Source organism: Elephantulus edwardii, unplaced genomic scaffold (assembly GCF_000299155.1).
Source record: "Elephantulus edwardii isolate Elephantulus edwardi_28Jun2011 unplaced genomic scaffold, EleEdw1.0 scaffold00045, whole genome shotgun sequence".
NCBI lineage: Eukaryota > Metazoa > Chordata > Mammalia > Macroscelidea > Macroscelididae > Elephantulus > Elephantulus edwardii.
The window spans coordinates 17,537,796-17,565,482 of record NW_006399795.1 but is presented as its reverse complement, the minus strand read 5'-3'; the positions used below and the strand labels follow the sequence as shown (position 1 = coordinate 17,565,482).

At 54.1% G+C, this 27,687-nt stretch overlaps 2 protein-coding genes across 2 annotated transcripts in view; both read left to right on the top strand.

The window, feature by feature from the left end:
- YJEFN3 (YjeF N-terminal domain containing 3) overlaps positions 1-17,585 on the top strand; it is a 22,322-nt gene extending 4,737 nt beyond the window's left edge. Inside the window, exons 2-8 of the mRNA XM_006885858.1 lie at positions 8,955-9,033; positions 9,840-9,911; positions 10,157-10,226; positions 15,484-15,594; positions 15,796-15,909; positions 15,995-16,145; positions 17,341-17,585. Coding sequence (XP_006885920.1) covers positions 8,955-9,033; positions 9,840-9,911; positions 10,157-10,226; positions 15,484-15,594; positions 15,796-15,909; positions 15,995-16,145; positions 17,341-17,543 — 800 coding nt within the window. The 3' untranslated portion in view covers positions 17,544-17,585. The remainder of the gene's footprint in view (positions 1-8,954; positions 9,034-9,839; positions 9,912-10,156; positions 10,227-15,483; positions 15,595-15,795; positions 15,910-15,994; positions 16,146-17,340) is intronic.
- Positions 17,586-18,242: 657 nt separating this feature from the next.
- Positions 18,243-25,433, top strand: CILP2 (cartilage intermediate layer protein 2). The gene is made up of 8 exons (XM_006885857.1): positions 18,243-18,306; positions 19,200-19,298; positions 20,031-20,303; positions 20,735-20,884; positions 21,850-22,128; positions 22,295-22,403; positions 22,692-22,849; positions 23,104-25,433. The coding sequence occupies exons 1-8, from the start codon at positions 18,243-18,245 to the stop codon at positions 25,431-25,433; spliced, it is 3,462 nt and encodes a 1,153-aa protein (XP_006885919.1).
- The last annotated feature ends 2,254 nt before the right edge of the window (positions 25,434-27,687 follow it).

Below are 27,687 nucleotides of genomic sequence, written 5' to 3'. Positions count from 1 at the left end.
ATCCACACAGTCAAAAGCCTTTGCATAGTCAATGAAGCACAGATAGAGACATCCCTCTGATATTCTTTGCTTTCTGCCAAGATCTTTCTAACATTAGCTATAATATCCCTAGTACCACTACCTCTTCTAAATCCAGCCTGCACATCTGGCAGTTCTCTGTTGACATATTGTTCCAAACGTTTTTGGATAATTTTCAGACTAAGGTGCTCCTGATCTAAGCCATAATTTTCCACAGTTACTTCCTATGCATGCATCTGACAGTTGGACAGTGAATATAGGCGAAAGAACAATCAATGCATTTGAAGTGTTGCATAGAGAAGAGTGTGGACTGTTGCATGGACTGTCAAAAGAACAAAAAGGTCTGTCTTGGTTAAAGTTCAACTGTTGTGTTCCTTAGAGGCAAAGATGGTGAAACGTCTAACTTTCTTTGGGCATGTTTTCAGGAGGGGCTAGTCCTTAGGAAAGGACATGATGCTGGGAAGGGTGGAGGGTCAGAATGAGAGGAAGACCTCCAACAAGATAGATTGAAACAGTCACTACAACAATAGTCTGAGCATATTAGATCATGAGACTGGTGTGCAGGATCACGCTCAGTTCAGACCTGTTGTTCACAGGGTTACAGTGAGTTGTCGTTATCTCGGGGCACCTAACAAGAATAACAACAAAAAATTATACTCATCAGAATTTACATTTAAAACCAATGCATGTTGTTGTTTGCAAATAATGCTTAGCTTTAAACAAAGGGAATGGCATTTGTGGGCAGGACTGAAAAAAAAAATTCGCAGAGTAGAAAGACTGCCCCTCTCATTCTTTGTGTTTTCTCTCCTAGAACAGGAGTGGCCATACTTTCTCTGTGAAAGGCCACTTTAGAGCCTTTTACACATGTTGAAACATTCTTACCTCAAAAGACATTTATTTGGGCACAAGGACGCCTTAGACGCCAGTCGTTGAACAGATTGATGACTATGTTGTTGTTATGTGCTGTTGAGTCGCTTGCGACTCATAGCGACCCTATGTACAACAGCCCTAAACTCTGCTCTGTCCTGTGCTAGTCACACTGACTCTTGACACTCCCATCCCGATTACCCCACTCAGTGAATCAGTCCACCTCATAAAGGGCCTTCCCCTCCTGCGCTGTTCCTCCACCCTCCCAAGCATGATGTCCTTCTCCAAAGACTGGTCTCTTCTTACAGCATGTCCAAAGTATGTTAGACGGAGCCTATTGTTAGGTGTTGTCCTGTCAGTTCCTTCACATAGTGACACCATATGACACACGGGAGTTGCCCCATCGGTTTCCTAGGCTTGAGGGGGCGGACAAAGGGCCAGGACTTTTCTGCTGTGGGGCTAATGGGAACCATCTAAACCTCCAGTCTGTTGTCCACCAGGTCGTCTTATGAAGTGATCAAAGTCTCCTCATTTTGTTTGGTGAGGTGCAGGTAGACACTCAGCCCTTTGTGTTCCCTCAGATTTGTACTGAGACATTTCTGCATATGTGTACCTCTGTGACCTGGATACACACCCTCGACCTCCCAGCGCCCCTGGATCCACATCTCCCTTTTTTTAATTGTTCTTATGTGCCGGCAACTCATAGCAACCCTATGTACAAGACCTCTGAAGCCTGCCTATCCTGAGCCAATTTCACTGACTCTGATTACCCTCATTGCCCCAGTTACTATATCAGTCCATCTTTTTTTTTTTAAATTTTTTAAAATTTTATTATTTTTGTGTGAGTGTACCGTCAAATCAGATCTGACTGGTACAGGAGGAGGTTGTCCCTCCTTCCTCGGCAGAGCATCTGGTGGATTCGAACCGCGGGCCTCTGGGATTGTAGTTGCATCTCCTTGCCACTAGGCCACCAGAGCTCCCCTATATCAGTCCATCTTATCCGGGGTCTTCCCCTTCTGCACTGTCCCTCCACCATTCTAAACATGATGTCCTTCTCCAAGAACTGGTCTCTTTTGGCCATGTACCCAAAGTATATAAGAAGAACTGGTCTCTTTTGGCCATGTACCCAAAGTATATGAGATGGAGCTTCAAAATCCTTGCCTCCGAGGAGAAACTTGGTTTCACTCTCTCCAAAACAGACCCGTTTGTTCTCTTGGTGGTCCATGGTATATATGTTCAGTACTCTTCTCCAGCATCACAGCTCAAAGGCATTGATTCTTCTGTCATCCATAGTCATTGTTCATCTCTCTGATGCATAGCAAGTAATCAGGAGCACCTTAGGCTCTAGACTGACATCATTGCTCTTTAGTACTCTGGAGAGGTCCCTGACAGCAGATTTTCTCAGTGTAATTCATCTTTTGATTTCCTGACTGCTGTTACCAACATAGTGTTGATTTTGGAACCAAGAAAGTTGAAGATTTTTATTATTTTATTCCTTTTCCCCCCCTTTCTCTAATTGTGACTTAAAGTATATAGTAAGGTTGGGTTTTCATTCATTCATTGTTACACATTTTTCTTCCCTCCCACTCCCCATACTCACTTAATAATGCACATCTTGTTCCAGATTGTTAATTGTCATCCATATAATGTTTAATCGTCAATTACCCTCAGATAGTTCTTTGCTTCACCTATTCCAGTGCAGTATTTATTACCTATCTACTCTTTTCCGCAATCCTATTTTGTAATAGTGGTCTTATGCAGTATTTGTCCTCATATGACTGAGATACTTCACCCAGCACAATGTCTTCCAGACTCATCTATGTGGGGTAGTGTTTTACAAGTTTGTTGCTTTTCATTGCTGCATAATACTCCTCTGTGTAACTGTACCACAGTTTTCCTAGCCATTCATGTTGACAGGCACTTGGGCTTCTTCCATCTCTTTACTAATGTGAATAATGCTGCAGTAAACATGGGTGTGCCTGTATCAGTTTGTCACAGCTCTGGTTTCTTTAAAGTGTATTCCTGATAGTGGGATAGCTGGGTCAGCATCTCCCGTTTTTAAGTTGAAAGTGTACCCTTCACCCTGCACCTATTTGGACTCAAAGACATCACAGTGCATCAGCTTTTCCTGCAGTGCATGCAAACCCATGGGAGGAATCCCTCTCCCCTCCTCCACCACCATAGCCCTGTTTAGGTCCATTCCCTGCCCTGAGAAGCACACAACCTAGCTTTGGAGACAATGTCACAGGATTTCCAGTTGAGAGGATAGGGGGTCTGATTTAGTGGTAGGAAGCACCTTTTTTAAAAAAAAAATCTTTAATTTTAATGAAAGTGTACAGAGACTTAAGGTTCCCATTCATTCATTGTTGCACTTTTCTCCCTGCCACCCTCTCTCCCCCAACTGCTCTTCTCTTTGAAAAGTAAAAGAAAAATTCTTTCATTGTTATACAGTTCATCCCCTCAAGTCCACTCCACTGTGCAGCCTTCATTCTGGACTCTGTCATGACAATAATACCTAATCATATATCTCTTTTAAATAGTTCTCTCCCTCATCAGTTTCAGTGCAGTATGCATTATTTATCCCCTCTTTCTCAATCTTCCCTCAACCCCAATGTCAGTCCCATTTTAAAACAGTGGCCCTATGCAGTATTTGTCCTTTTGTGACTGAGATATTTCACTCAGCATAATGTCATCTAGGGTCACCCATTTTGTATAACATTTCATGAGTTCCTTGTTTTTCAATGCCGCATGGTATTCCATTGTGTGAATATACCACAGCTTCTCTATCCATTCGATTGTTGATGGGTTGTTTCCATCTCTTTGCTGTTGTGAACAAAGCCACAATAAACATGGGTGTGCATGGAAGCACCTTTCTGAGAAGAACCAGACCCTCTATTCTTTAGGTAAAGGGATATACCCATACTTAGGCCCTCCCTCCTTCCATCACAGAACACTTACCTTCTGCTGTTTGAGAAGAGATCTGTGGTCTTGAACCTGGTACTCTCCACACAGGCTGCTCAGCCTCTTCTTTTACTTCACACTGTTTTGATGAAATGACATCCCTTTTGCCACCCCTGTCTCTCCAACTCCAGCACTCCACCCCTCCCTCTTTCCGGCCTTTGTTATTTTTGGGTCTTTAACATCTTTGTTGGCGTATACTTTCACATGCCATGTGATCCCTCTGTTTAAAGTGTGCAGTTGAGTGGGGTTTTTTTGTACATTCACAGATATTTGCAGCCATTCACACAATCCATTTGAGAACATTTTCATCCTCAAGAGGAATCCCCCACCTGTGTTGGTTAGCAGTCGTGCCCCATCCGCCCAACCCCCGATGCTCAGCCCCTGTTACTTGGTGACATGGAATCGCCTCTGACTCAGGGACCCTGTGGGCTAAGAGAACAAACGCCTGCGGGGTCCTGCGCTGTCCTCACAGTCTCTGCTCTGCTGAGCGCGTTCTTGCAGCAGCTGTCTGTTCACTTCGTTAAAGCTTTTCCTCCTCTTCACCAACCACTTGCTCTGTGTGTCTTTTCCCATAGACCAGTAGTCCCTCCTAATCCACTTTCTGTCTCAGTGGATTTGTCTGTTCTAGACATTCCATACAAGTACATGATACAGTATGTGGCTTCATTTAGCAGATAAATTTTGTTTATCAGCTCAGTGGTGGATATCATAAATAATGCTGCCAGGACTGTTGGTGCATACCACTTTTTTGTGGACTTATATTTTCATCCCTCCTGGATCTTAGATAACTCTGTGTGTAGCATCTTAAGGATGCACCATGCTATTTGCAGTTTGACTACATTTTACAACCCCATCAGCAGTGCCTGAGGGTTCCAACTTCTCCACCTCCTCAGCAGCGCTCCCTATTCTCTGGCTTTTTGAGTATAGTCATCCCAGTGGGAGTGAAGTGGAACCTCATTGTGGCTTTGATTTGCATCTGATGACTAATGACATTGAGCATTTTCTCATGTTCCTGTAGCCCTTTGTGTCTTTCTTTTGCCAGCGTTTCTCATTTCGCAGATATTTTCTCTTTTTCTGGAGGTTCTCTGCATTCCCTTGATGTTATCATTTGCAGTACCAAAATTTTTCATGTTGATCAAGTCTAATCCGTTTATTTCTTTTTCTTCTTAGCACTTGTGCTTTTAGCATCATATCCATTGCCACATCTAAAGTCATGAAGACAACCAGAGACAAGAGCGTCAGGATGTTTATGGCGATGGGTTCAACTCTAGAACTGCTTTACCATTCAACAATTTGCGTTCTGTGTGAGTGCTGGGGATCCCCACAAGAACACCATTTCTAGAATCTCCTGTATCTTCTTTAAGCTTTATTCTTGGGGCAAATGCTGTCCTTTTTAATGGTAAATGGTTCATTGTCTCGAGGAGTGGTGCTGGTCAGCCTAGAGACCGGCTACCTGTCTGTCTCTGAGCTTCTCTGGGTCACAAACGCTTGGATCTATCTGACCTGCCTTTCTGTGAGGTTTTAGGATGTTTTTTGGTTTTCTAATTTTTCTTGCTGCTTGGAATATACCCTGATAAATTTCAATTTTAATAAAGTTTTATTGAAAGGGTAAAAAAAAAAAAGTCATGAAGATTTACCCCTGTGTTTTCTTCTGTGTTAGCTTTTGCTTTCAGGGTTTTTTTAATCCATTTTGAGTTCATTTTTGTGCAAGGGAGGGACCCAGCTTTCATTCTCTTGCATGTGGAGATCCAGTTGTCCTATTTGTTGAAAAGACTGTTCTTTCCCCATTGAATGGACTTGGCACCCTTGTCCAAAATCAGTTGACCATGAATGTATGGTTTATTTGTGGACTCTGAGTTCTAGCCCGTTGATCTAATGTCTGTTCTTTTTCCATTCCTGCATTGTCTTGAATACTGCAGCTGTGTGATAGGTTTTAAGACCATAAAGTGCAGGCCCTCTAACTCTGTTCTTCAAGATGGTTTGGGCTCTTCTCAGCACCTGCTCAGTCCCAGTTCAGTCTTTCTGGCACAGTGATTAAGCTTCAGCTGCTAATTGAGCCTTTGGGGGGTTAGATGCAGCTTCAGTAAATATTACAGCCCTGGAAACCCCATGGGGCATTTCTGTTCAGTCCTGTAAGGTCTTGAAGTTGACTGGATTGCATTTAGTTTTTGTTTAGGTTTGCGATTCATACGGAGGTTGAGATCTGCTTTTGACTGTCTATGAACAGGAAGGCTGAGGTTCTGACAGACTGTGCGGACTCTGGATCCGTTCAGAAGGTCGATCATCTTTAACAGTGTTCAGTGTGCCAGGCTATACGCATGGGTATCTTTCCTTTGGTTGAGATATTTGGGAGGGGTCTGCATGCCTTTCACCCACCTCTCCCACCACACTGGCAGCTCACCCTAGTGACATCTCCTGTGGGCCTGGTTTCTTCAGTGAAGAGATGAATGAGAATCCGCATGACCATATGCAGACAAGGGTCTGATGGCCCTTTTCTTCTTGGATATTACCTTAAAAACAGCTCACCTGGATGTGAGAGTCTCCAGGAGGCTAGACGCAACCCTGACTTGGCCACAGGGTTGGTTAAAGGTGAGGGTTGTACAACCAGGAGAAGATAAAATAGATTAATGGGACCTTCTAAAATCCCGATGCACATCCAAAAACTTCTCCAACAAGGTAAAAAGGGAAGCCACTGACTGGGAAAAACATGGTAATGACATGTCAGATAAGGGACTTATATCTAGAATTTATAAAATACTTGAGCACCACAACAAGATAAAGGTAAATAATCCAATAGAAAAATGGGCAAAAAAAAAAGAAAAATGGGCACAGGATATGAACAGACACTTCACCAAAGAAGACATTCAGATGGCCAACAAGCACATGAAGAAATGTTCAAAATTCCTAGCTCTAAGAGAGATGCAAATCAAAACAACTATGAGATATCATCTCACCCCAGTCAGAATAGCAAAATTTAATAGAACAGCAAGCAACAAATGCTGACGAGGTTGTGGAGAAACTGGAACCCTTATTCACTGTTGGTGGGAGTGTAAAATGGTGCAACCACTGTGGAAGGCGGTATGGCACTTTCTCAAAAAGTTGCAAATAGAGATACCATTTGACCCAGCAATTTCACTACTGGGAATATATCCCAAAGAGACCATAACTGACATCCAAGCAGATACATGCACACCCATGTTTATTGCGACTTTGTTCACAATAGCAAGGAGTTGGAAACAACCCAGGTGCCCATCAACAAACGAATGGATAGAGAAGCTGTGGTATATTCACACAATGGAATACTATGCTGCATTGAAAAACAAGGAACTCATGCAATATTATTCAAAATGGGTGATCCTGGAGGACATTATGCTGAGTGAAATATATCAGTCCCAAAAGGACAAATATTGCATGGTGCCACTGTTGTAAAATGGGATTGATATCAGGGTTGGGGTAAGACAGAAAAACTGGATAAATTGTGTATACTGCGCTGAAACAGATGAGGGAGTGAATAATTTAAAGGCAATGTATGATAGGGTATTGTGGTTATCACAAGAGTCCACAATTAAGGTTGCATAGTGGAATGTACTTGGGGCGGTGGGAGGGGTGCGAGGAGATTGTGTACCAGGGAAGGAGTGTTTCTTTTACTTTTGAAAGAGAGGAGCGAACTGGAGGGGGTGAGGGTTTGGGGGGGAGAGAAGTGCAGCAATGAATGAATGGAAATCCAAAATCTCTGTAAATGCTCATTTAAATTATTTGAAAAAAGGAGAAAAAAAAGGTGAGGGTTGCCTGCCACTGGGATGAGGCTTCAGCACAGCATATCTGATTGGAAGCCCTTCTCCTGGTAGAACAAGCTGGTGTGCAAACACCATGGGCTGCAGAGGGGAGGGAAGGGCCCCTGTAGGCACTGGGCCAGCTCAGGCCCCTGAACTCAGCACCCAAACACCTCACAATCCTGTCCCCTTAAAAAGTGGCGCTGTCATACCTAAGCTCCAGCAGTTGCACACGAGGGGGCTTCTCCTTCACCACACAGCCCCCTCCAAGCCCTGCTGGAACCGAGAGGGAAAGGGCAGGCAGAGGGCCAGTCTAGGTGGGTTGGGAATGCGGAGGGCTCACTGAAGACAGGACAGCCTGCTCTGGTGCCCACAGACCCTCAGTGGTACATTGGCTACTGCACCCTACTGCTAATGGAAAGGTTGGAAGTTCAAGCCCAGAAGAAACACCTCAGAAAATGGCTTTCAACTTCTAAAAAGGCAACCACTTGAAATCCCCTGGGGTACAGTTCTATCCTAGCATGGATGGTGTCACCATGATTCAGAATCCTGATTCTGGTTGGAGTCAGTCAGTGGTACAATGTTTAATGTGCTTGGCTGTTAACCCAAAGATTAGAGACCTGAGCTCACCCATAGGAAAAGGGCTGTCAGTCTGCTCTGAAGATTAGCCTTGGCAAGCCCTGTGGTGCACAGGTCTCTGACACTCACCGTGAGACCAGGCAAGCTCAGTAGTCACTGGACACAAAGCCCAGTTGCCTGGACCCATCAATTTCTACCCCCCCACCCCGCCCCATGCCAGCCCAGCTGTCCATCAGGATTAGCACCTGCTGGTGCTCATAAATATTCATGGAAGTTTCTGTCCCCCAGTGTGCAGGGCAGGGGGCTCAGACTGCAGCCCCAGACCCCACTAGGCTGGGGCAGCTCCTACAGGGCACCAGCTGCCTCCCCTGTGGACACAACACAGAGGGAGCCCGAGCAGCTGAGGCCACATGGAGCTGGGCTGGCTGTGGGCACTGTCTGAACCACTCTGCCATGACTGTCAGGCTGCCTGCTGACTGGTGTCAGAGTGACCCGGAGAGTGGGACAGGAATGCCTCAGCCCTCCCTGCACGTCTTGTCCTGGGGTTAGGGGTTTGGCATTCTAGAGTTTCCCATGCCAAGTACCAGTGGGGCACAGGACCTAGGGAGTGTTGGAGAGCTGTGCTGAGGGGACAGAATGCTCAAAGAGGCAAGTCAGAGTGGGTGGATGTGAGGAGACGTACTGGTCCAGGAGGCTCCGGGATGTGGCCATGTGTGGCCCGTGACCCCAGAGTAGAGCTGCTGTCTCTCTCCACAGGCTACAGCATGTTTGCCATTGGCATTGGGACCCTGCTCTTCGGGTACTGGAGCATGATGAAGTGGAACCGAGAACGAAGGTGGGAGCACAGGACATCGGAACATTCACCTGCTGTCTGAAGGCTGCAGGGTGGTCTGTCAGGAGAAGGAGGGCGAGATAGAGGCCCCTGAGTGCCAGCTCAGAGCCAGCAGGCCCATCTCTGAGCAGAGATGGTGGGTTGGCAGGGCTTCTGCCTGGATGGGAGAAGTCACGTGACCAGGCATCACAAACGCAATGCTGTAAAGACTTAAACTGACCTTCCACTCACTCACTGCCCTGGGAGCTGGAACCTGGACGCCTTGCTTACCACAGCGGCTGATGAGTGAAGTGTCCAACACAGCAGCCCCACCTCTCTCCAGTGCCCTCAGGCTCCATGTATGACATCAGGCGGTGGGAATGGACACCTGCCCAGTAGTGACCAGACAGCAGGCCACTGCACTGAGAGGACAGCCTGTGGGGTGGAGGACCCCCAGGGCCTAGAGCACACCAGGCTTGTTCGTCCATGGCAGTCCCGCTCCATCCTGACCCCTGCTCGCCTCCATCTTACCCTTAACACCTGTGGATGCTCCCTCTCCCTTTTCTCAGCACAGGCAGGGTCACTGCAGGGAAGGTAGAAAACTCCAGAAGCACCCCTCGCACACCAGCATGGTGTTCAGGCCTGCACTTAGGGTTGCTTTGAGATGGGGGTGTAGTTTCATAAGACCCGGAGCCTAAGGACCAGCTCTACCTCGTTCACCAGGTCATCAGGCCAGGCTAATTTTAATAGAAAGTTTGGGGGAGTGGAGGGGAAGCATGCACACACCTGTGGGTAGTCCAATGGCTGATGGCATCCCCATTCCACCACAGGCGCCTGCTGATCGAGGACCTGGAGACCCACATTGCGCTGTTGCCGCTGTTACAGGCAGAGGCTGACAGGAGGTAGGGGCTGTACATAGCAGGGGTCTAGCACAAAACGCACCCAGGGGAGCACAGGGAATGCTTTCTGGGGGAAGATATTTTGGTCTCTGGCAGGGCGACAAGGAGATGTTCTCAGAGATAGAGCATTATGGCAGAGGGAACAACATGTACAAACACCAGAAGAGGCAGAGCTGAGAGGGCCTGCAGCAGGGGTGGGATCAGGGGTACATGTCCTGCTCAGCCCTGTCCCCCACTGCACCCCATAGGGTCCTGCAGATGCTTCGGGAGAACCTGGAGGAGGAGGCCATCATCATGAAGGACGTGCCCGACTGGAAGGTATGTCGTGGGGGTTCTGGGATCCAGGGGGGCCCACAGGTGGACACTCCTAAGTAGGCAGGGGGAGTCAGCCACCTCACCCAGGCCTGGGAAGGAGGTACTGCACTCCAGAAACCTGCTCACACCCTGGCACCTACAGGTGGGTGAGTCGATGTACTATACCACGCGCTGGGTGCAACCCGCAGTGGGTGAGCTCTATGGACTGCGGCCAAAGGAGGAGCTTGCCAATGCCTTGTACGGCTTCACATGGTACACATAGGCGCCACCACCATCCCACCCTGTCCTTGGAGGAAAATAAATGATCTAGAAACCAGCCCGAGTCCCTGCTTTTGTCTGCGCCTGTTTGTGGGCTGGATGGGAAGAGGCTCAGTGCTGAAGGTACTGGAGGAGAGGCAGAGTCCAGGGGACCCACTGTCAGAAGTGGGGATGGACCAGGCTGAGTCTCCGACTAGAGGGGACTGAGGGTAGGCCAGAACTCCCAATTCATCCTTGACTTTACTACTTACAACCATTACCCCTCCCAGCCGAGTGCCCTTCCTGCCTCCCAGTGAAATCCTATCCCAGGTTTCTTAAGTCACAGGATAGAGTGATGTATGTCAAGGGCTAAGGGACCCCTTGATCCCAGGCAAGGTTGTCATGGCCTGGAGATGGGGCAGAGGTCTCCTGGACATACCTCCCTTTGAGAGTCACTTTTCCTCCCATACAGCTTCCTTTATGCCAGAAAAGGGTTAACACACACTTGCACACCTCAACCAATGGCTGCACTCAGCGCTTTCGCGGCACCTTCTGGTTGGTGGACCGCACAGGATAGGCGGGAGGAGGTTCCCGCCCCCGCGAATCTGCATTAAAAATGTGGCCCTGGCAGCTGCTCAGTGCATTAACAATCATGAGCGCCGCCAGCCCGGACTCAGACCCAGTTGAGGCTCCCGAGCGGCGCTTCCTGAGGTGAGCGGGGCAGGGGTTCCAGGAAGGGAGGTTGGCCGGAACTGGGGCTGTGGGATCCGGAGTCCATGCCATGGTTCCTGGTGGAGAGAGCTGCCAGTGCCTATCACTCTGGAACACTGTTGCCTAGGAAACTATCCAATACAAGTTCACCTTTTCACCAATAATCCAGTGGCATAACCAGCAGTGTGAGACCTCCTCCATCACCCCTAGCCCTTCCAGGCCCTTAGAGATCCTCAGTCAGACCCATGTCCCTCTTGGTGGTCTGGCAACCATCTCCCTTTGTGGCTTCCGGGACAGAGTTTGGACAAAGGAGTCACTTATAGGATGACAAACTTGGGGGATGGGGCTGGCACCTGTGGTGGTGTCCCTAATCTGTTGTATCCTCTGAGCTAACACAGTGTGGGAGAAGGGCCAGGTTGGGCTGTGGACCTCACTGGAGACCGGAAGGGTCCAGCCACCTCTGCACACTGTCCCTTTGGGGGGGGGCATAATCTAGTGACTGGCGCGTCCTGGCCAGAGCACAATGTCACAGGAACTGTCACTTCACCTAGTGGTAGTGGGGAGTCTGATGTGAGGAGGGGACTTGTGGGGTGCCAGGTAGCGTAGGAGCTGGAACATGGTGATGGAGGAGGAGTGGAGGCGGTGAGGTGGGATACCTAAATGAGGAGCTTGTAGGTGGTGAGGAGCTTGTCACAGGAATGATGCTGGAGGAGGGTTTGAGGCAGGGGGTGATGGAAAAAGATGTTCAGGCATTTAGAAAGCCCCCTGCAGCTCATGTTGTGGAGGCATTTTGGGGCCCGAGACCCACTTAAGTGCCCAGGTACACTGTTGAAGTTGGGGGCAGGAATCACTGCCATCAAGTCGGAACCTACCTCCTAGTTCACTCTCTATGGGTTCTTGGAGGCTGGAAGCCACACAGCAGAAGACTGCCCCTCTTTCTCCTACAGACCCACACTGTGCCACCAGAGCTTCCCAAGAAGTGGTTGGATTTAAGGCGATATAACATGGGTGCCCCAACCTGGGGGCTTTGCCTCTAAAAATCATACCCCTCCTCATGCTTGGGGCCCTTCTGGAAGTAGCTGGAACACCAGGCCCAGCTCCTTCTGGACAAGGTCACTTAGCTTTCAGAGCCTAGGGAACGGGGAGGAAACTTGAGGTGCTGCAGCTACTCTCACTGGGGCTAACAGGAGACAATAGGCACCCTCTTACTAAGCCCCCTCCAAAGTTAAAATCCCATAATAGCTGCATGGGCTGGCCTGCCTGTCCACACCTCCATCCTGGCCCTAATTCCTTTTCATACCCTCAGCTGATCCTCCCTTCCCCCTAGTCTTGGCTCCCAGCCTGGACTGTCCTCTGCCCACCCTGTCCTCATTACCACTCTAATGACCAGTTACACAGGAAGTTTATGTTCCAAGTATCTGCCAGTATCTGAAGCTTTAGGAGGGAAGAGGAGAACAGATGATTCCCACCCTCTTCTTCCTCTCCCCACCTTAATTTGGGGCAGGTATCAGAGGATGAAATGGGAAGTGAAATATTCTCTGCCCACTCAATTCTTCACTATGAAGGTTCCTTGTTGGTTGATCTTTCCCAGGAGCTGACTTGACATTTGACTCCACTCTTTCCCTCTCCTAACCCTTATCCTAAATCAGCCACAGAAAGGTCCAGGTTTCAACCCAAGGCTGCTTGCTGGAGTGACCAGGGCATGTGACTTCCCACTTCCCTCATCTTCAGCCTCCCTTCTGCCCCTTACTCCCACACAGGGCCTCTGACCACAGTTCTTGCCGCCTGTGCTCCTAGCTGCCCCCTCCAGGTGGCCTCCCAAGTTCTCCCTGCAATGTGCTTACCCTCTCCAGCCACCACAAAAGCTGGCCAGAAGACTGTAATCTCCACAGAAGGAATCTCCCCTTCCTTCTGCCAAACCTACGTCATTTCTAGATCTGGCTTTGCTTCTTGCCCCTCAGTCTCTGGACGCTCACGCCTTGAGTCCCTGCTTCCTCACTTGCTTTCTCTGGGAGCCTGGAATGCTCTGAGCTGGCAGCTGCTTTCCCAGCCCTTAATCATTATTCTCGTCACAACTACAGTGTCTGCTGAGGTGGGCCCAGGACACAGAGACATAGAGATGTCCCAAGTCACTCATTGCTCCTAGGCGCTCTGGTTCCAGACATTTCCATTTTTTCTGCCCTTGGAGGGGAGTGAGTGCCAAAGGATCTTACTGCGTGTCCCATGGGCACCTCCCTGGGGAGCTCTCAAACTTCATCCTTTAATATCCTACCTTCCTCAGGTATCCTCAGGGCCAGCCCTCCAAAGTCCTGGCGTTTGCCCAGCTTTTCCCACTCCTTGAAATCCTCCCACTTCCCATCCATCATGTTCCAGTCCCTTCAGGGGGTCCTCTATCATGGGGAACAGAAGGAACTGAGACTCGCTTTGGGGCAAGAGAACCAACATGGGCTGCCATGCCCATTTATGGCCACCAGGGAGAGCCCGCGCTCCAGGCATCAAAGCAAACCTCGGGCTGCTTGCCAAGCTTGCTTTCATTGTTTGTATGGGAGGGAAACTGAGGGAGGACGCTGCATTCAGAGATTGCACCAGCAGGCAGGTCTTGGGGGTGGGGAGGATGGCTGGCCCGGAATATTGGTGGGAGCTGGGTGTCTCTCTCTGCCTCTCCTGTTTCTCCATCTTTCTGTGTCTCTGAGCATCTCTTCCTTATCTCTGTCCCCCAGCACAGCGGAGGCGGCTGCCCTGGAGAGGGAGCTGCTGGAGGATTATCGCTTTGGGCGGCAGCAGCTGGCAGAATTGTGTGGCCATGCCAGTGCTGTGGCCGTGACCAAGGTACCCTGAGAACTAGCTGTGATCCCTGTGGCCAAGACCACTCAGCCCCCAACACTGGCCCCTTTGCTGGAAGCTGTCCAGGCCCTCACTCACAGGGGAAGCAGACTTTCAAGGAGTCCTTGCTTGGTCCACAAGAGGCAGGAACACAAGACCCAGGGGATCCAAGAGGGTCAGGCAGAGGCGAGGAAGCCTAGTGATCAGTTACTGTGCTGGGACCTTCGGGACCAGTAGGCACGGATATCTCCAACAGATGTGATGGCATGGAAGGCGCAGGGGTACTGGCTGCTGTAATTTGAGCACCTCTAAACAACCCTGTGCCTCAGGCAGTGAGCGAGCTGCTTAGGGTCCCTGGCAGTTGGGAAAGAACCTCAATTCCAGCACAGACCCATGAGCCTCTGGGCGGTGTCTGTGAGGTGAGAGAACAATAATAATGGCACTGTGGTGCACTCTACCACGTGGCCAAACTGTTCTGTGCCTCAGTTTCTTGTTGGAAGAGGGATAATGGACAGGTAGTAAGTGTAAATGCCAAATATAATGTGAAAAATAATCTCTATAATGAAAGCTCTTTCTAACCAGGAAAAAAAAGACCACAATACTAAAAAAAAAGAAGTAAATGCCAAATACTTCGGAAGACCCAGAATTTTGTCGAGAATTAAACCCAGAGTATTAAATTCTCCTTGGTGTTTGTTTGGGGCTACCATCCTGATTTCCCTCTTAACGTCCGGCATCCCTTGATGGAGTACAGGATTTGGGGCCACCAGGGGCCTGGCCAGGGTTGCGAGGATGTTCAGGGTGAGTCAGAAAACCTCAAGGAGGAGACTGGAAAGGGGAGTTGTACTCTGTGTAGTCTGGAGTTCAGGTTACCCCCAGAAACCCTGAGGACTCGGGAGATTCACGCCCCTTGTCTGTTCATCATCCATGGCTGCCAGGCCATTAGGCTCTGGTTTGCCAGAAGGAAAACCAGGTCTGGGAGGTGAGGGTATCCAAGGCCACACAGAACAGGGCTGGACAATCCCCACACCAGCAGTCTTAACTCGTAGGTACAGCGCAACACACGCAGTCAAGTCTGAGAGGGAAACAGACACACACAGAGAGGCACCCAAGCATTGCTGAATCAGAAAGTGCCCCTCCCTCCAACTCTGGGGCCTCTGGGGGGGAGGCTGGAAAGACAGTGGGCGGTGGGGGAAGTCCAGTGGTGGAAAAAGGTGGAAGAACATCTGCAACCAGGCAGAGAATAAACAACCACAACTCCTGCGCTGGGCACGAGGCAGGAGGCATATTTTCCTTCGTGGGCTTGACAGAGGCTGAGGCAAGGGTTCTGGGTCTCTCAAGGAGAAGCTGAGACCTGGAAGATCCATCCTCTCTCCCAGAATGCCTCCAGGCCTGAGCTTCTTGTCATCCCTAACCAGGGCCTCAGTTTCCCCACTTAAGAAAGAAGGGTTCTGAGCACTGTGCCTTTGGCTCTCCTGTGCCCCCCTCCAAGGTGTTCCCCTTGACGGCATTCTCCCGGAAACAGAGGACGGTGCTGGTTGTATGTGGTCCGGAGCAGAACGGGGCGGTGGGGCTGGTCTGTGCCCGGCACCTTCGGGTATTCGTGAGTATTCAGGACCCTCAGTCACCTCCACCTGATCCCTGCAGAAAGTTAAAAGTGTTAACTCCTGTTAAAAGTGTCAGGATGGGGTCATAAATGTTCAGATAGATTCCAGAATGTGTCCCCTGTGTCCTGGGTAGGGTCTGCTGCCAGGGACACAGGTCTAAGAAGACCCCAGCGCTGACCACCCTCTTGCCCACTCAGGAGTATGAACCAACCATCTTCTATCCCACTCGGTCAATGGACCAGCTGCACCGGGACCTGACGACCCAGTGTGAAAAGATGGACATCCCCTTCCTGTCATACCTGCCCACAGAGGTCAGCCCTGGAGTGGGGAGATTAAGTGGAGAGGTGGTCACTCTGCCTGGGGTGGGGGCCACCCCATGACTGCCTGTCTTTCTAGGTCCAGCTCATCAATGATGCCTACAGGCTGGTGGTGGATGCTGTGCTGGGCCCTGGCGCAGAGCCGGGTGAGGTTGGGGGCCCATGCACCCGAGCACTGGCCACACTCAAGCTGCTGTCCATTCCCCTCGTGAGCTTGGACATCCCTTCAGGCACGCCATGTCAGGCCTGGGGAGTGTGGGTGGGAGACCCTACACCTCGTCTCCTGATAACCTTGGCTGGTCTGTCCACTCTAAGTCTCAGTTTCCCCAGTGTGGATGAGTGTGTACACCACAGCCCAGGGTCATACCCAACCTATGGATGGGGAAAACTGAGGTTGCCACCCTAGTGACCTGGGCTGCCCCCCATGAGGCCCTGCATGCCCTATGCCCACCCCAAACCAGTCTCCTGGGCAGACGTGAGCTCACACAGTTAATGCCGCACCCGCCCTGGCCGCCGCCCCATGCCTGCTGGAGCCATTAGGTGACAGGCAGACAGAACAAACAGCCGCTGGCCAGCCGGACCCTCTGGAGGGGTGGCCAGGCTCTAAGGGGATGCTCTCAGTTTGAGGGACCCTAGAGCCATCCCAGCAGGGTGCCACATTGCAGAGAGCTCCAGGGGGAGGTGGGGACCCATGTTAGAAAGGGAAGTGTGGGCTGTTGAGTCCAGGGGTGAAGACAAAGGTAAAGGAAGATTACAGTCAGTGGGAGGAGTTAGCTTAGCGACCTAGACTCAGGTCAGAGGTGGAAGAGAAAGCAGGGCTCAGGACAAATGGTGGAGGCTAACCCAGAGGCTGAACTTTATGAGGGGGAGGACTGGCCCTGCCAAGCTGAGAGGAAACAGACTGTAGTCTGACGGAGGCAGGGTATCTCAGGTCTAAGGAGTCTCCAGTCACACGGGGGAGGATGGACGCTCAAAGGGAATGGTGGGGAGGGGGGGGGACGACCATATCCTTTAAAGAACTTGAGACAAAAAAGACAATATTCTGGGGGAGGATGGACTGAGAATGGAAGCAGTTCTGTCCTAGTGGAGGGTGGGGGTCAGACAAGGATGGGGTTTGCCTGAGAAGTCTGAGATGGGGAAGGATTCAGAGTTAATAAAGATGGAAGTCGGGACAGATGCCAGGTCAGAGCCCGAGGGATTCATCTGACTTGGGAAAGGCAGAGGTGAACACTGTGTCGTCCGAGGGCAGAGGCTGGGTCAGATGGGCAGGGAAATAAGGGAGGAGGGGAGCGGGGAAGGCTAGTCTGAAGGCAAAGGTTCAGAAGGAGCCCCTGATGGGGGAGGGCAGCGGCTCGGCGTGGTGGGGATGCCCCCAGTCTGGAAGGAGAGGGTGGCTGCCAGCTCCCCACTCCCCTGGCCCCGCAGGCTGGGACGCAGAGGGCAGTGACGCCGAGGACGGGCTGCGGCCTGACGTGCTGGTGTCGCTGGCGGCGCCCAAGCGCTGCGCCGACCGCTTCTCCGGGCGCCATCACTTCGTGGCCGGCAGGTTCGTGCCCGAGGACGTGCGCCGCAAGTTCGCGCTGCGCCTGCCGGGGTACGCAGGCACCGACTGCGTCGTGGCGCTGTGACCCACACCTGACCTGACTTGAAGCCCCAATAAACAGACATCCACCCTCACCTCGACTCCTTCGCTTTTGTGCGCCGGGGCCGCGGTTCTCCTAACGTCCCCCGGCGCCCCCGGAGGGAGGGATAAGGGTGGAAACAAAGGCGGGCCTTCCTGCCCCCGCCCCCCTAGGTGGGAAGGGAGGGTCCTCTGGGGGGAGGGCTGCAAGCTGGCTCTGAGTCAGCTCCAGATAGAAGGGTAGACGCTGGGAGGAACTTCGATAGAAGAAAGAAGGATAGACTCCGGGAGAGACCTCCTTGGGGAGGATTAGAACCCTTGGAATCACAGTTAGACTCGAGCCAGTATGAAACACTGCCTGAAACGCGAGAATTTGGGCAACTCGAGGCTGAGTAGCCAGGCTGGGTTCAAGAAGGACGTCCCGCATGCAGTTTAGGGACCCCAGTGAAGGAAGAGTGGACACAGGGAGGGACTTCTGTGGCCAAGTAGGTGAATTGGGAATGCAATCCAGGGCAGTGACATAGCGGGACACCCAGAGAGGTTGCCCCCCAGACCGAAGTCCCGCATCGCCAGGGGGCGGGGGCGGGGCGGGGCCTGCGCTCTCGCCCCGCCCCCAAGCTCTGCCCAGAGCATCGGTCAGACCTGGGGGAGACTGGCCCGGGCGCCTGCAGAGCCAGGATCTTCCCTCGGACGCTCGGACCCCACCATGGCGTCACTGCCGCCACTGCTCTGCCTTTGCGTTGCTGCCGCGCACCTGGCGGGGGCCCGAGGTGAGGCACCCCCAGCCCTCTGTCCAAACCCCCCTGGTGGCCTACAGTCCCTCCTCAAGCGAGGACCAAGAGGTCCGTCCACACGCTCTCCTGAGGTCAGGGGCGATAAAGTTGTAGGACCAGCGATGGTGAGGAAGGGACTTCGTGCTTAACCACCTGCGAAAAAAACAGCAGGGATGCAGAGTGTGTACGAATTCCAGGACCTTCCTGAGTCCAGGGACGGCTCAGCCCAGTATTGGAGCCCTGAGTCCACCTAACCCTGTGTCCCCTACCGGAGGGTCAAAATCTCCCCCCCCCTTCTGTCCACTGCTGGGAGAAGAAATTCCGTTTTATGAGGAATTCAGCGGGACGGGGAACAGCCCATTTTCCAGATAGAAGAACGGAGGTCCTTGTGCTTGCTTCGGCAGCGTCCTGAGGGGTTGTATCTGTGGTCACCATGTCATTGTCACTGTCCTGGGTCCTAGAGACCTGAGAAGCCAGGCTAGATTCCAGGACAGACTTTCTATAAGCAGCTTGGGCCCCAAGTGGAGGGATGGCTAGTGCGGATTGTGGACTCAGGAGGGACTTCCCACTGGCCAAATGGATGAAGGGCATATGCAGTCCAGCTGACGATAAAGACACAGTGGACTGAACTCATGGAGGTCGAGCCGGGGTCTCTGGGGACAGAATCAAACATAGTTACCCCACTCCACAGGTCCAGGGCTAAGTGAGAAAGGAGGAAGGGGCTGGGAGAGCCTGGAAGAGGATGGTAACAAGAAAGGCTCTTGGAGGAGGGATACCGTAGTTCCTGCGATCAGCCAGAGCCTCAGTGTTCTTTGCCATGAAATGGGAACAATCACCAAAGACTGTGTACATGTTCCTTCTCTCCCTCCCATTACTCACCCCTTCAGCAGATTCTTTCTCCACTGAGGGGCCCACGGGGACTGCATGGGGGCTCCATGGACGGTCCCTACCTCCTGGTCAACCCTCACCAAGCCTGGAAGACTGGGAAGGTGAGTCAGCCAGGGTCTGAATACCATCTTGCTGGGTTAGCTCCAGGAGTGAGTCAACTGAGGAGGGGGCCAAAGAGTGAAGTGTTCAAGGCCATTCTTTACCCTCATCAGATGTGTCAGCCCATAGAACCAATGCCCCAAATCTAAGTAATGTGGCCACTGAATGAGAAAAACTAGAGCAGGCAGTGACAGGGAGGAGATGAACAATTTGTGTGGTCGTGCAGAAGGGCAGGGACTCCAGAAAGTGGGGTTTCTAGTCTACTAACTGCTCTGGGGGCCGAGAAAGAGCACCGATGGGGGTAACACAAGCAAAAGCTGGGACTGACTTGGAGGCCAGCGGATGGGTCAATCCTCCAGCCCCTGAGGTTTCTAGTCTCTAAGAAAAGGAAGCTTGGGCAGTGAGTGAGGTCCAGCGTCAAGGTGGGGCCACCAAAGCCACAGTCTGCTGTTTATAATCTTCACACCCCAGAGACCCTGCTGAGGACGGCTGATGGAGTCAGACAAAGCTGATGGAGGGGGAGACCATTACAGCTCCAGCTGCCCTCAGGGCTCTGAATTTGGGCAGGGTGTGGGCAGGCTGGACAAGACTGCGCTAAGGGAAGGGGACCAGAGAGCAGATAAGGTCCCTGCCGCTCAAAGGGAGTGGGGGTAGGCAGCAAGCCCCCTGATCTAGAGGCAGGTGGTGGAGGCTACCAGGTTTGTCCAGAATCTCAGCGCGAGCACTGCTTGCAGAGGCCAGCGAGTGGACATCCTGGTTTAACGTGGACCACCCGGGCGGCGACGGCGACTTCGAGAGCCTGGCCGCTATCCGCTTCTATTACGGACCTGCGCGTGTGTGCCCGCAGCCACTGGCACTGGAGGCCCGCACCACAGACTGGGCCCTGCCGGCCACCGTCGGAGAGCGGGTGCACTCGAACCCAACGCGCGGGTTTTGGTGCCTCAACCGTGAACAACCGCGCGGCCGCCGCTGCTCCAACTATCACGTGCGCTTCCGCTGCCCCCTCGGTGAGGGCCGCGCAGGGGGTGGGGTCCGGGAGGTGGGCGTGACAGATGATGGGTTGGGAGGAGCTGGGGAGAGGCCTGGGCTGGAGAGGGGCAAACGTGAACCCGGCTGGGAGGTGCAGGAAGGAGTGCCTTGCCCTTGTGCGCCCCCAAGAACGCAGCTCCCTCTTTGGTCCTCTACCCGCTCTTCCTATGAGGGTGTTGGTTGAGCCGCCTATGTGCGGGGCACAGGGGAGCTGCAAGCCCACCCTGGGGGAGCTTAGCTGGGGTCAGGGAAGTGAGGCAGTACCTGCTGCGCACCTCAGGTTGCTTCTAGAGGTTCAAGGGAACACCCGGGACAAGGCGCAGGTCCAGTTTCTGTACAGTGCTCGGTTCCAGGAACCGTGTTGTCCAGCCTGGCAGTCATCTGATTGCCTTCCCCTTCTTCCCCACAGAGGCTGCGTGGGGCGCATGGGGCCCATGGGGCCCATGCTCCGGGAGCTGTGGGCCTGGTCGTCGTTTGCGTCGCCGCACCTGCGCAGCCGAGGACACGTGTCCGGGACGTCCTCAGGAGGTGCAGAAATGCGTGCTGCCTCGGTGCCCAGGTAGGGAGGGGCGGGGCCTGGGGAGGCGTGGGGTGGGGAATTGAGGGCTGGGGGTGGGGCCTGGGCGGTGAGAGGCGGGGTCTAGAGATGAAAATAAGGTTACACAACTTGGAGGATCGGGTTAGAGGCGGGACTGAGAAGTGGGAGTGGGGCGTGAGGGACCAGTGAGTCTGAGCGCCTGAGCTCTGGGGACCCTTGGAGACCGGTCTCTTCTGCCTGGACTGCAGGGACCCTGGGAAACGCACCTAGAGGATTCTGACATTTTAGGAGGGAGGGGTGTGTGCAGGCATGTCAGCTCTGAGGGCCGCTTCCCTGTGTGCACGGCCCGGCACAGATACTGTGCATGGACACGTCCACGGGCGCGGGGGCCACTCTCCCGGTGCGCACACCCCTGGCTGCAGCCCCGCCCCGCCCCGCCCCACACCCACGCAGACACGCGCTCACCCTGGCAAGGCAGCAAGCTGGCCGGGAGGCGACTGGAAATTCCGCCTAGCCTGTGCTCCATAAACATGGTCTGGCGGTCCCAGGCCTGTGGTGCCTGGTGGGGTGGGGGAGCCCGGTGGCCAATGGGGCGGTGGGGTCTCCACCCCACCCCCGCCTGGCTCTGTCCTCCCCACGCCTCTGCCATGAAGTTTCCAGTGGAATTTTCCATTTTATGAAGAAACCACGGGCTTGGAAGGGGAAGCGAATGTTCAGAGCCTAAGATTAGGCCTCCAGCTGGGCCCCCAGCCCCTTCTGCCTGCCTGGTTTCTTTTCCAATGAAAGGGCTTCTCTGCCCTTCTCAGCCCCTCCCCTCACATGTCCCCTATGGACCCATCTTCCTCTCCTCACCACTCAGCCCATTTCCCACTCACACTAGCAGCCATTCTCAGAGGACACCAAGGGGTCCCGGGTGTGTTTGTTGAGTGACTGACTGAGGGAACAAGCTCTTCCCTGAGCCCTTCTGTCCTGCTGTGCCCCCTCAGGGTGCAAACCCGGCACCTGTGAGTGTCCCGATCACGTCCTTGTGGGTGCAGTGGTCACCCCATCTGGACGACCACTACCAGGAGCCAAGGTCTTCCTGCGAGGCCAGCCACGTATTGTGGCCACCAGTGATGCCCATGGAACCTTCCGGGTGCCCGGTGTGTGTGCTGGCAGCAAGGTCAATGTCAGTGCCCAGGTAGACGGCTTCTCCATAGGTGCAGCCCAGCCTCAGGCCAACAGTACCATCTCAGCTGTGGTCACTGTTGTCCTGGAGAAGTTGGGTAAGTAAAGGGCATGAGTGCTGATTTGGTAGGGAGGGAAATGACAGCAGGAACACAGGGGTGAGGGCTCCTATGGAGGGGGTCAGTCATCCCTGGAAAGAGGGTAAAGTCCAGGGAAGGGGACCCTGAGAGGAATAGGGCCCTAACCTCTGCGCCGCGCCCCCAGAGAAGCCTTACCTGATGAAGCACCCTGAGTCCAGAGTGCGAGAGGCAGGCCAGAATGTGACCTTCTGCTGCAAAGCTGCCGGCACCCCGACACCCAAGAAATACTCCTGGTGAGGCCTGCCCCCTTACTTTGAGGACCTCTGTATGGTCTTGGGGCAGTTTGGACTCTCCATGACACTTGGGTCCCAGAAAGGGGCCACAGCCATGGTTTCCCTATTTGGAAAGGGGTGGGGGGCTTTGCCAGTCTGACTCCCTTTTGTGGATGAAGATATTGACCTTGTTCTTGCTCCCCTCATAGCTGGGGGGGGGGCTTGCTGAAAACTTCTGGCCCGTGCAGAGGGGGTAGGGTGTGCCTTTCCCTTGTACCAGGCCCCCATCTGTTGTCCCCTGCCCCTCAGGTTCCACAATGGGACGCTGCTGGACAGGAGAGAGTTTGGGTATGGGACCCAACTGGAGCTTCGGGGACTGCGCCCAGACCAGGCGGGCACCTACCACTGCAAGGCCTGGAATGACGCAGGTGCCATCCGTTCCGCTACCGCCTCACTCACTGTGCTGGGTAAGCGCCCAATCCCCAGCCGCCTCTGACCCCAGACTGAGCCCTGAGCTCCTGGAGGACCCACTGAGCCTAACCCTGAGCCTCTGGTCCTCGGACTTACCTGCTCTACATCCTAACTTGGGCTTGACCCTAATCCTTGCACTGAGCCTGTAACCCCAGTCCTTCACTTCACTCCTAACCCTTGGCTGACCCTAACTCCCGAGTGGAGTCCTCCACTTGGATAAAAAGTCCTTGTTGTCCTCTCTTCTTCTTAGCCCCAGGCCAGCCAGCCTGTGACCCAAAACCCTTAGAGCACCTAGTCAAGCTCCCAGACGATTGTGGTCAGCTGGACGGCAGCCCTGCCTACCTGAATGTGGGCCGCTGCCCCGACGTGCGCTGCCCTGGCCCTGTGGCCTCCGGTCCCCGGTGTGCGGACTCCAGCTCCCGCTGCTGTTCCGTGTGGCGCCTCAAGAGTCAAAGTGTCCGCTGCTCTGGTTACGTCCTCCCGGTTAAGGTGGTGGCTGAATGCAGCTGCCAGAAGTGCCAGCCCCGACGGGGCCTGGTCCGGGGTCGCGTGGTGGCTGCTGACTCAGGAGAGCCCCTGCATTTTGCCCAGATCCTACTGGGCCAAGATCCTATTGGCTTCACCTCTTACCAGGGTGACTTCACCATTGAAGTGCCGCCGTCTGCTGAGCGCCTGGTGCTGACCTTCCTGGATCCCAGCGGGGAGTTCATGGACACCGTCAGAGTTCTACCCTTTGACCCTCGGGGTACTGGTGTGTACCATGAGATCAAGGCCATGAGGAAGCAGGTTCCTGTCATCTTGGATGCCACTCAAAGCAACAAGATACCACTCGGCGAGCTCCGGGATGAGGTCCCCATGGGCGAGCTTGTTCTGCCTCCAGGGACCTTCCGCCTCACCGATGGCCAACCCTACGTGGGTCCTGTGGAGGCCCGGGTGACCTTTGTGGACCCTCGAGACCTGGCCACTGCATCTGCCGCCCCCAGTGACCTGCGCTTCCTGGACCGAGATGGCGAGCTGGCGCCCCTGCGCACATACGGCATGTTCTCCGTGGACCTCCGAGCTGCGGGCTCCGGGGAGCAGCTGTACGCAGGGCCCGTGACTGTGCGTGTAGCTGCTGAGCAGATCCGCATGGCCGGCCACGCAGAGGCGCTCAGGCTGTGGTCACTGGACCCTAGCACTGGCCTGTGGGAGGAGGAGAGCAGCTTCCGGCGTGAGGTGCCCACAGGGCCCAGGGTGCGTCGGGAGGAGCGGGTCTTCCTGGTGGGTAATGTGGAGATTCGTGAGCGACGCCTATTCAACCTAGACGTGCCTGAGCGGCGCCGCTGCTTTGTCAAGGTGCGAGTCTATGGTAATGACAAGTTCACGCCCAGCGAGCAGGTGGAGGGCGCTGTGGTCACACTGGTCAACCTGGAACCAGCACCTGGTTTCTCAGCCAACCCGCGTGCCTGGGGTCGCTTCGACAGCGCTGTCACTGGTCCCAATGGCGCCTGTCTCCCTGCCTTCTGTGATGAGGTCCGGCCTGATGCCTACACTGCCCTGGTCACAGCCACCCTGGGGGGCGAGGAGCTGGAGCCAGCACCCTCCCGGCCCCGTCCACTCCCAGACTCCGTGGGCGTCACCCAGCCCTACCTGGACAGGCTAGGCTACCGGCGCACTGACCACGAGGACCCTGCCTTCAAGCGAAATGGCTTCCGCATCAACATGGCCAAGCCCAGGCCTGGTGACCCCACTGAGGCCAAAGGACCTGTGTACCCGTGGCGCAGCCTGCGGGAATGCCAGGAGGCCCCCGTGACTGCTAATCACTTCCGCTTTGCCCGCGTGGAGGCCGACAGGTACGAGTACAATGTGGTCCCCTTCCGGGAAGGTGCCCCTGCCTCCTGGACCAGTGACTTCCTGGCCTGGTGGCCCAACCCGCAGGAGTTCCGGGCCTGCTTCCTCAAGGTGCGTATCCAGGGCCCCCAGGAGTACATGGTGCGCGCGCACAGTGCAGGGGGCAGCCACCCCCGCACCCAGGGCCAGCTCTACGGGCTGCGGGATGCCCGCAGCGTCCGCGACCCCCAGCTGTCTGACACATCTGCCGCCTGCGTGGAGTTCAAGTGCAGCGGGATGCTGTTCGACCAGCAGCAGGCAGACAGGACGCTGGTGACCATCATGCCACAAGGCAGCTGCCGCCGCACGGCCATCAACACGCTACTTCGGGACTACCTGGCCAGGCACCCCCCATCTGCTCCGGCCGATGACCCTGCCGCGTTTGCCATGCTGGCCCCGCAAGACCCCCTGGGTCACAACTATGGTGTCTACACAGTCACTGACCAGAGCCCGAGACTGGCTAAGGAGATTGCCATTGGCCGCTGCTTTGATGGCTCCTCCGACGGCTTCTCACGAGAGATGAAGGCTGATGCGGGAACTGCCGTCACCTTCCAGTGCCAGGAACCCCCAGCCGACCGGCCCAGCCTCTTCCAGCGGCTGCTGGAGTCACCGGCAGCGGCCCTGGGTGACATCCGTCGGGAGATGAGTGAGGTGTCCCAAGCCCAGGCTCGTGCTGCTGCGTCCCTCCGAACCCGCCGGGGCAGGGCCTAGCCAGTGACCTTGACCAAGCCTGCAGCCTCCCTGCCCACCCCCACCTGCCAGACTCCTCCTTTCCCAGGAAGTCCTACCTTCCCTGCAAAGCCCCCTCCCCAGGCGTCTCCCAGGCGCCTTCCTTTCCCCTGTCCCCTACCCAGAATTTAGAGTCTGCCATTTAAGGAAAGAACTCGGGCCTATTTGTGGGCTCTGCTGGGGGAACCAGAAGATCAAGAGGGGAGTTTGCCCCAAACCAACTGGAAATGGTGGCTCCCAGCTGGTGCCATCCCCAATGCCAATGCTGATTTTGACCCTGGTTTCAGATATTTGGCCCCTGTTGTTCAAAGGAAGGCCTTGAATTTCCCTTCTGGGAAAGCGGCCCCTTCTGCCTGCTGAGCTCAACGCTTTACTGGGGTTCCTGCCTCAAGCGCTGTCCTTGGGGTTATTTATTGAGACTAGCCTGTGAGGCTGGTCTCGGTGTGGGTGGAGGTCTGGGGTTGAGGGTCCCAGGGGAGGTGCAGGTGCCCAGACAGGGGGGCACAGCCCTCACACAGTTGGTGCTTGGAGACCCCAGGTTGGGGCAGGTGCTTGGTGCTCAATTAAAATCGCTTTATTTCCAACCTGGCGTCTTGGACTCTGGGGTCACAGGTGCCTTTTACACGCATTCACACGCCTGAGACAAACACACATGTGTGGGTAGCTCAGCATTCCCAAGCAACAGATGCAGGTCCAGGCCACGTGCATACAGAGACCCACGTGATCATATTTCCCTGACCCCGTGAGTACACCCCTCTCTGACTCTGTCCTGGTCTTGACTTGGGTCTGGACAACGGTTCCTGAAGCTGAGTGCCTGGGGCTGTAACAGGCAGGGCAGGGTCCTGGCAGGGTTACGCCTAGGCCAGCCTGGGCAGATGTGGCCGCCCTAAACTTCCCCAGCTTGACCTCAGCTGTCCCACTCTCCCCACATTCCCCCCGCTTCTGATCCCAGCCTCATTTCAACCATGAGGACCCTCAGCCCAGGGAGGCAGGGCCAGGCATGGCCATGACTGCTGTTCACTATGCGTGCAGTGTGAAGTGGGTGCTATTCTGACTGCAGCCCCATTGGGCCAAGAAACAGACCTGGAAGGACAGGCCGAGGGCTGCCCGGGTCCTGGCACTCTGAACTTCCTGATCCCCACCAAGCCCATGAGAGAATCACTGAGGTCTGAAGGGGAGGCCTAGGATGGGAGAGGTCTGTGCAAGACTTGATCTGTCCAGCCTCCAACACACTCACCCACCACCCCTGCATTCTACTGTTTACTCCTCAGGCTCTGCCTGCCATCTGTCCATCCATAACTTCCAAGTAAGTGTCCATCTGTGCTGGCACCTGGATGCCTGGGAGAATTTGGCCTGGGACAGATAGATTAACGTGCAGACGCCCATATGGTCAGCATTCAACTCATATGAGCTCCCCATCTTCTTCACCTCCTCCCATCTGCCTCCACACCCTCAGCACCACCTCTGCCCAGGTCATGGCCCCCCATTCTCTCTGTTCTAAAGGCAATGCCAAGACCTGGCCCCAGAGGTGAAGTTGCTAGTGAGAGTCCTATGGGCACCAGCTTGGGCTCTTTAGGAGTTAAACTTTGGGGAGCCCCAGGTCCCCAGCTGCACCCTGTTGAGGTTGTGACATTTGGAGGGAGGCAAGATGTTTATCTAGAACTTACCGTGCACTTTCCAACAACACACACCCCAGCCTGAACAGCTCCAAGGGAGAAGCCGCTGGTTGGTGATGACACAGACTGGACCTGTTTGTCCCCAGAACCCAGCTCAGGACTTCCTGAAGGGTCCTGGGGAATGGCAGTGTGGGGGCAGGGCCTGGGCTGGCCGGAGTCCCCAGTTCTGCAGTGATGAGGTGTCAGGCTGTAAGGCCAAATACCTTTCATTGAGAAAGTGCTGGGGCTGTCACTTCTGCCAGGCTGTGTACAGCCAGTTTGGAGTTTGTAGGCTCAGCTCTGGTCCTTCTTCCCTGATTTCCTAAAGGGAGGTGCCAATCTGGCCACCATGACTGGACTAGAAATGAACAGGGATCCCCAGAAAAAGACTTGGGAAGTGATGGAAGCAGAGGTGCAGGCTAAGAAAGTCTTGGCACAATGCCCAGAACTGACAACTCGGCCCCCTCCTCACCCTCAGCTGCAGATTCTCCAAGAAGGCAGAATTTGGCCCTAATTTCCTGATGAGGAAACTGAGGCTCCCAGAAAGGAAGCCAAGAACTTCCAGCCTGTTTGCCTCCCTC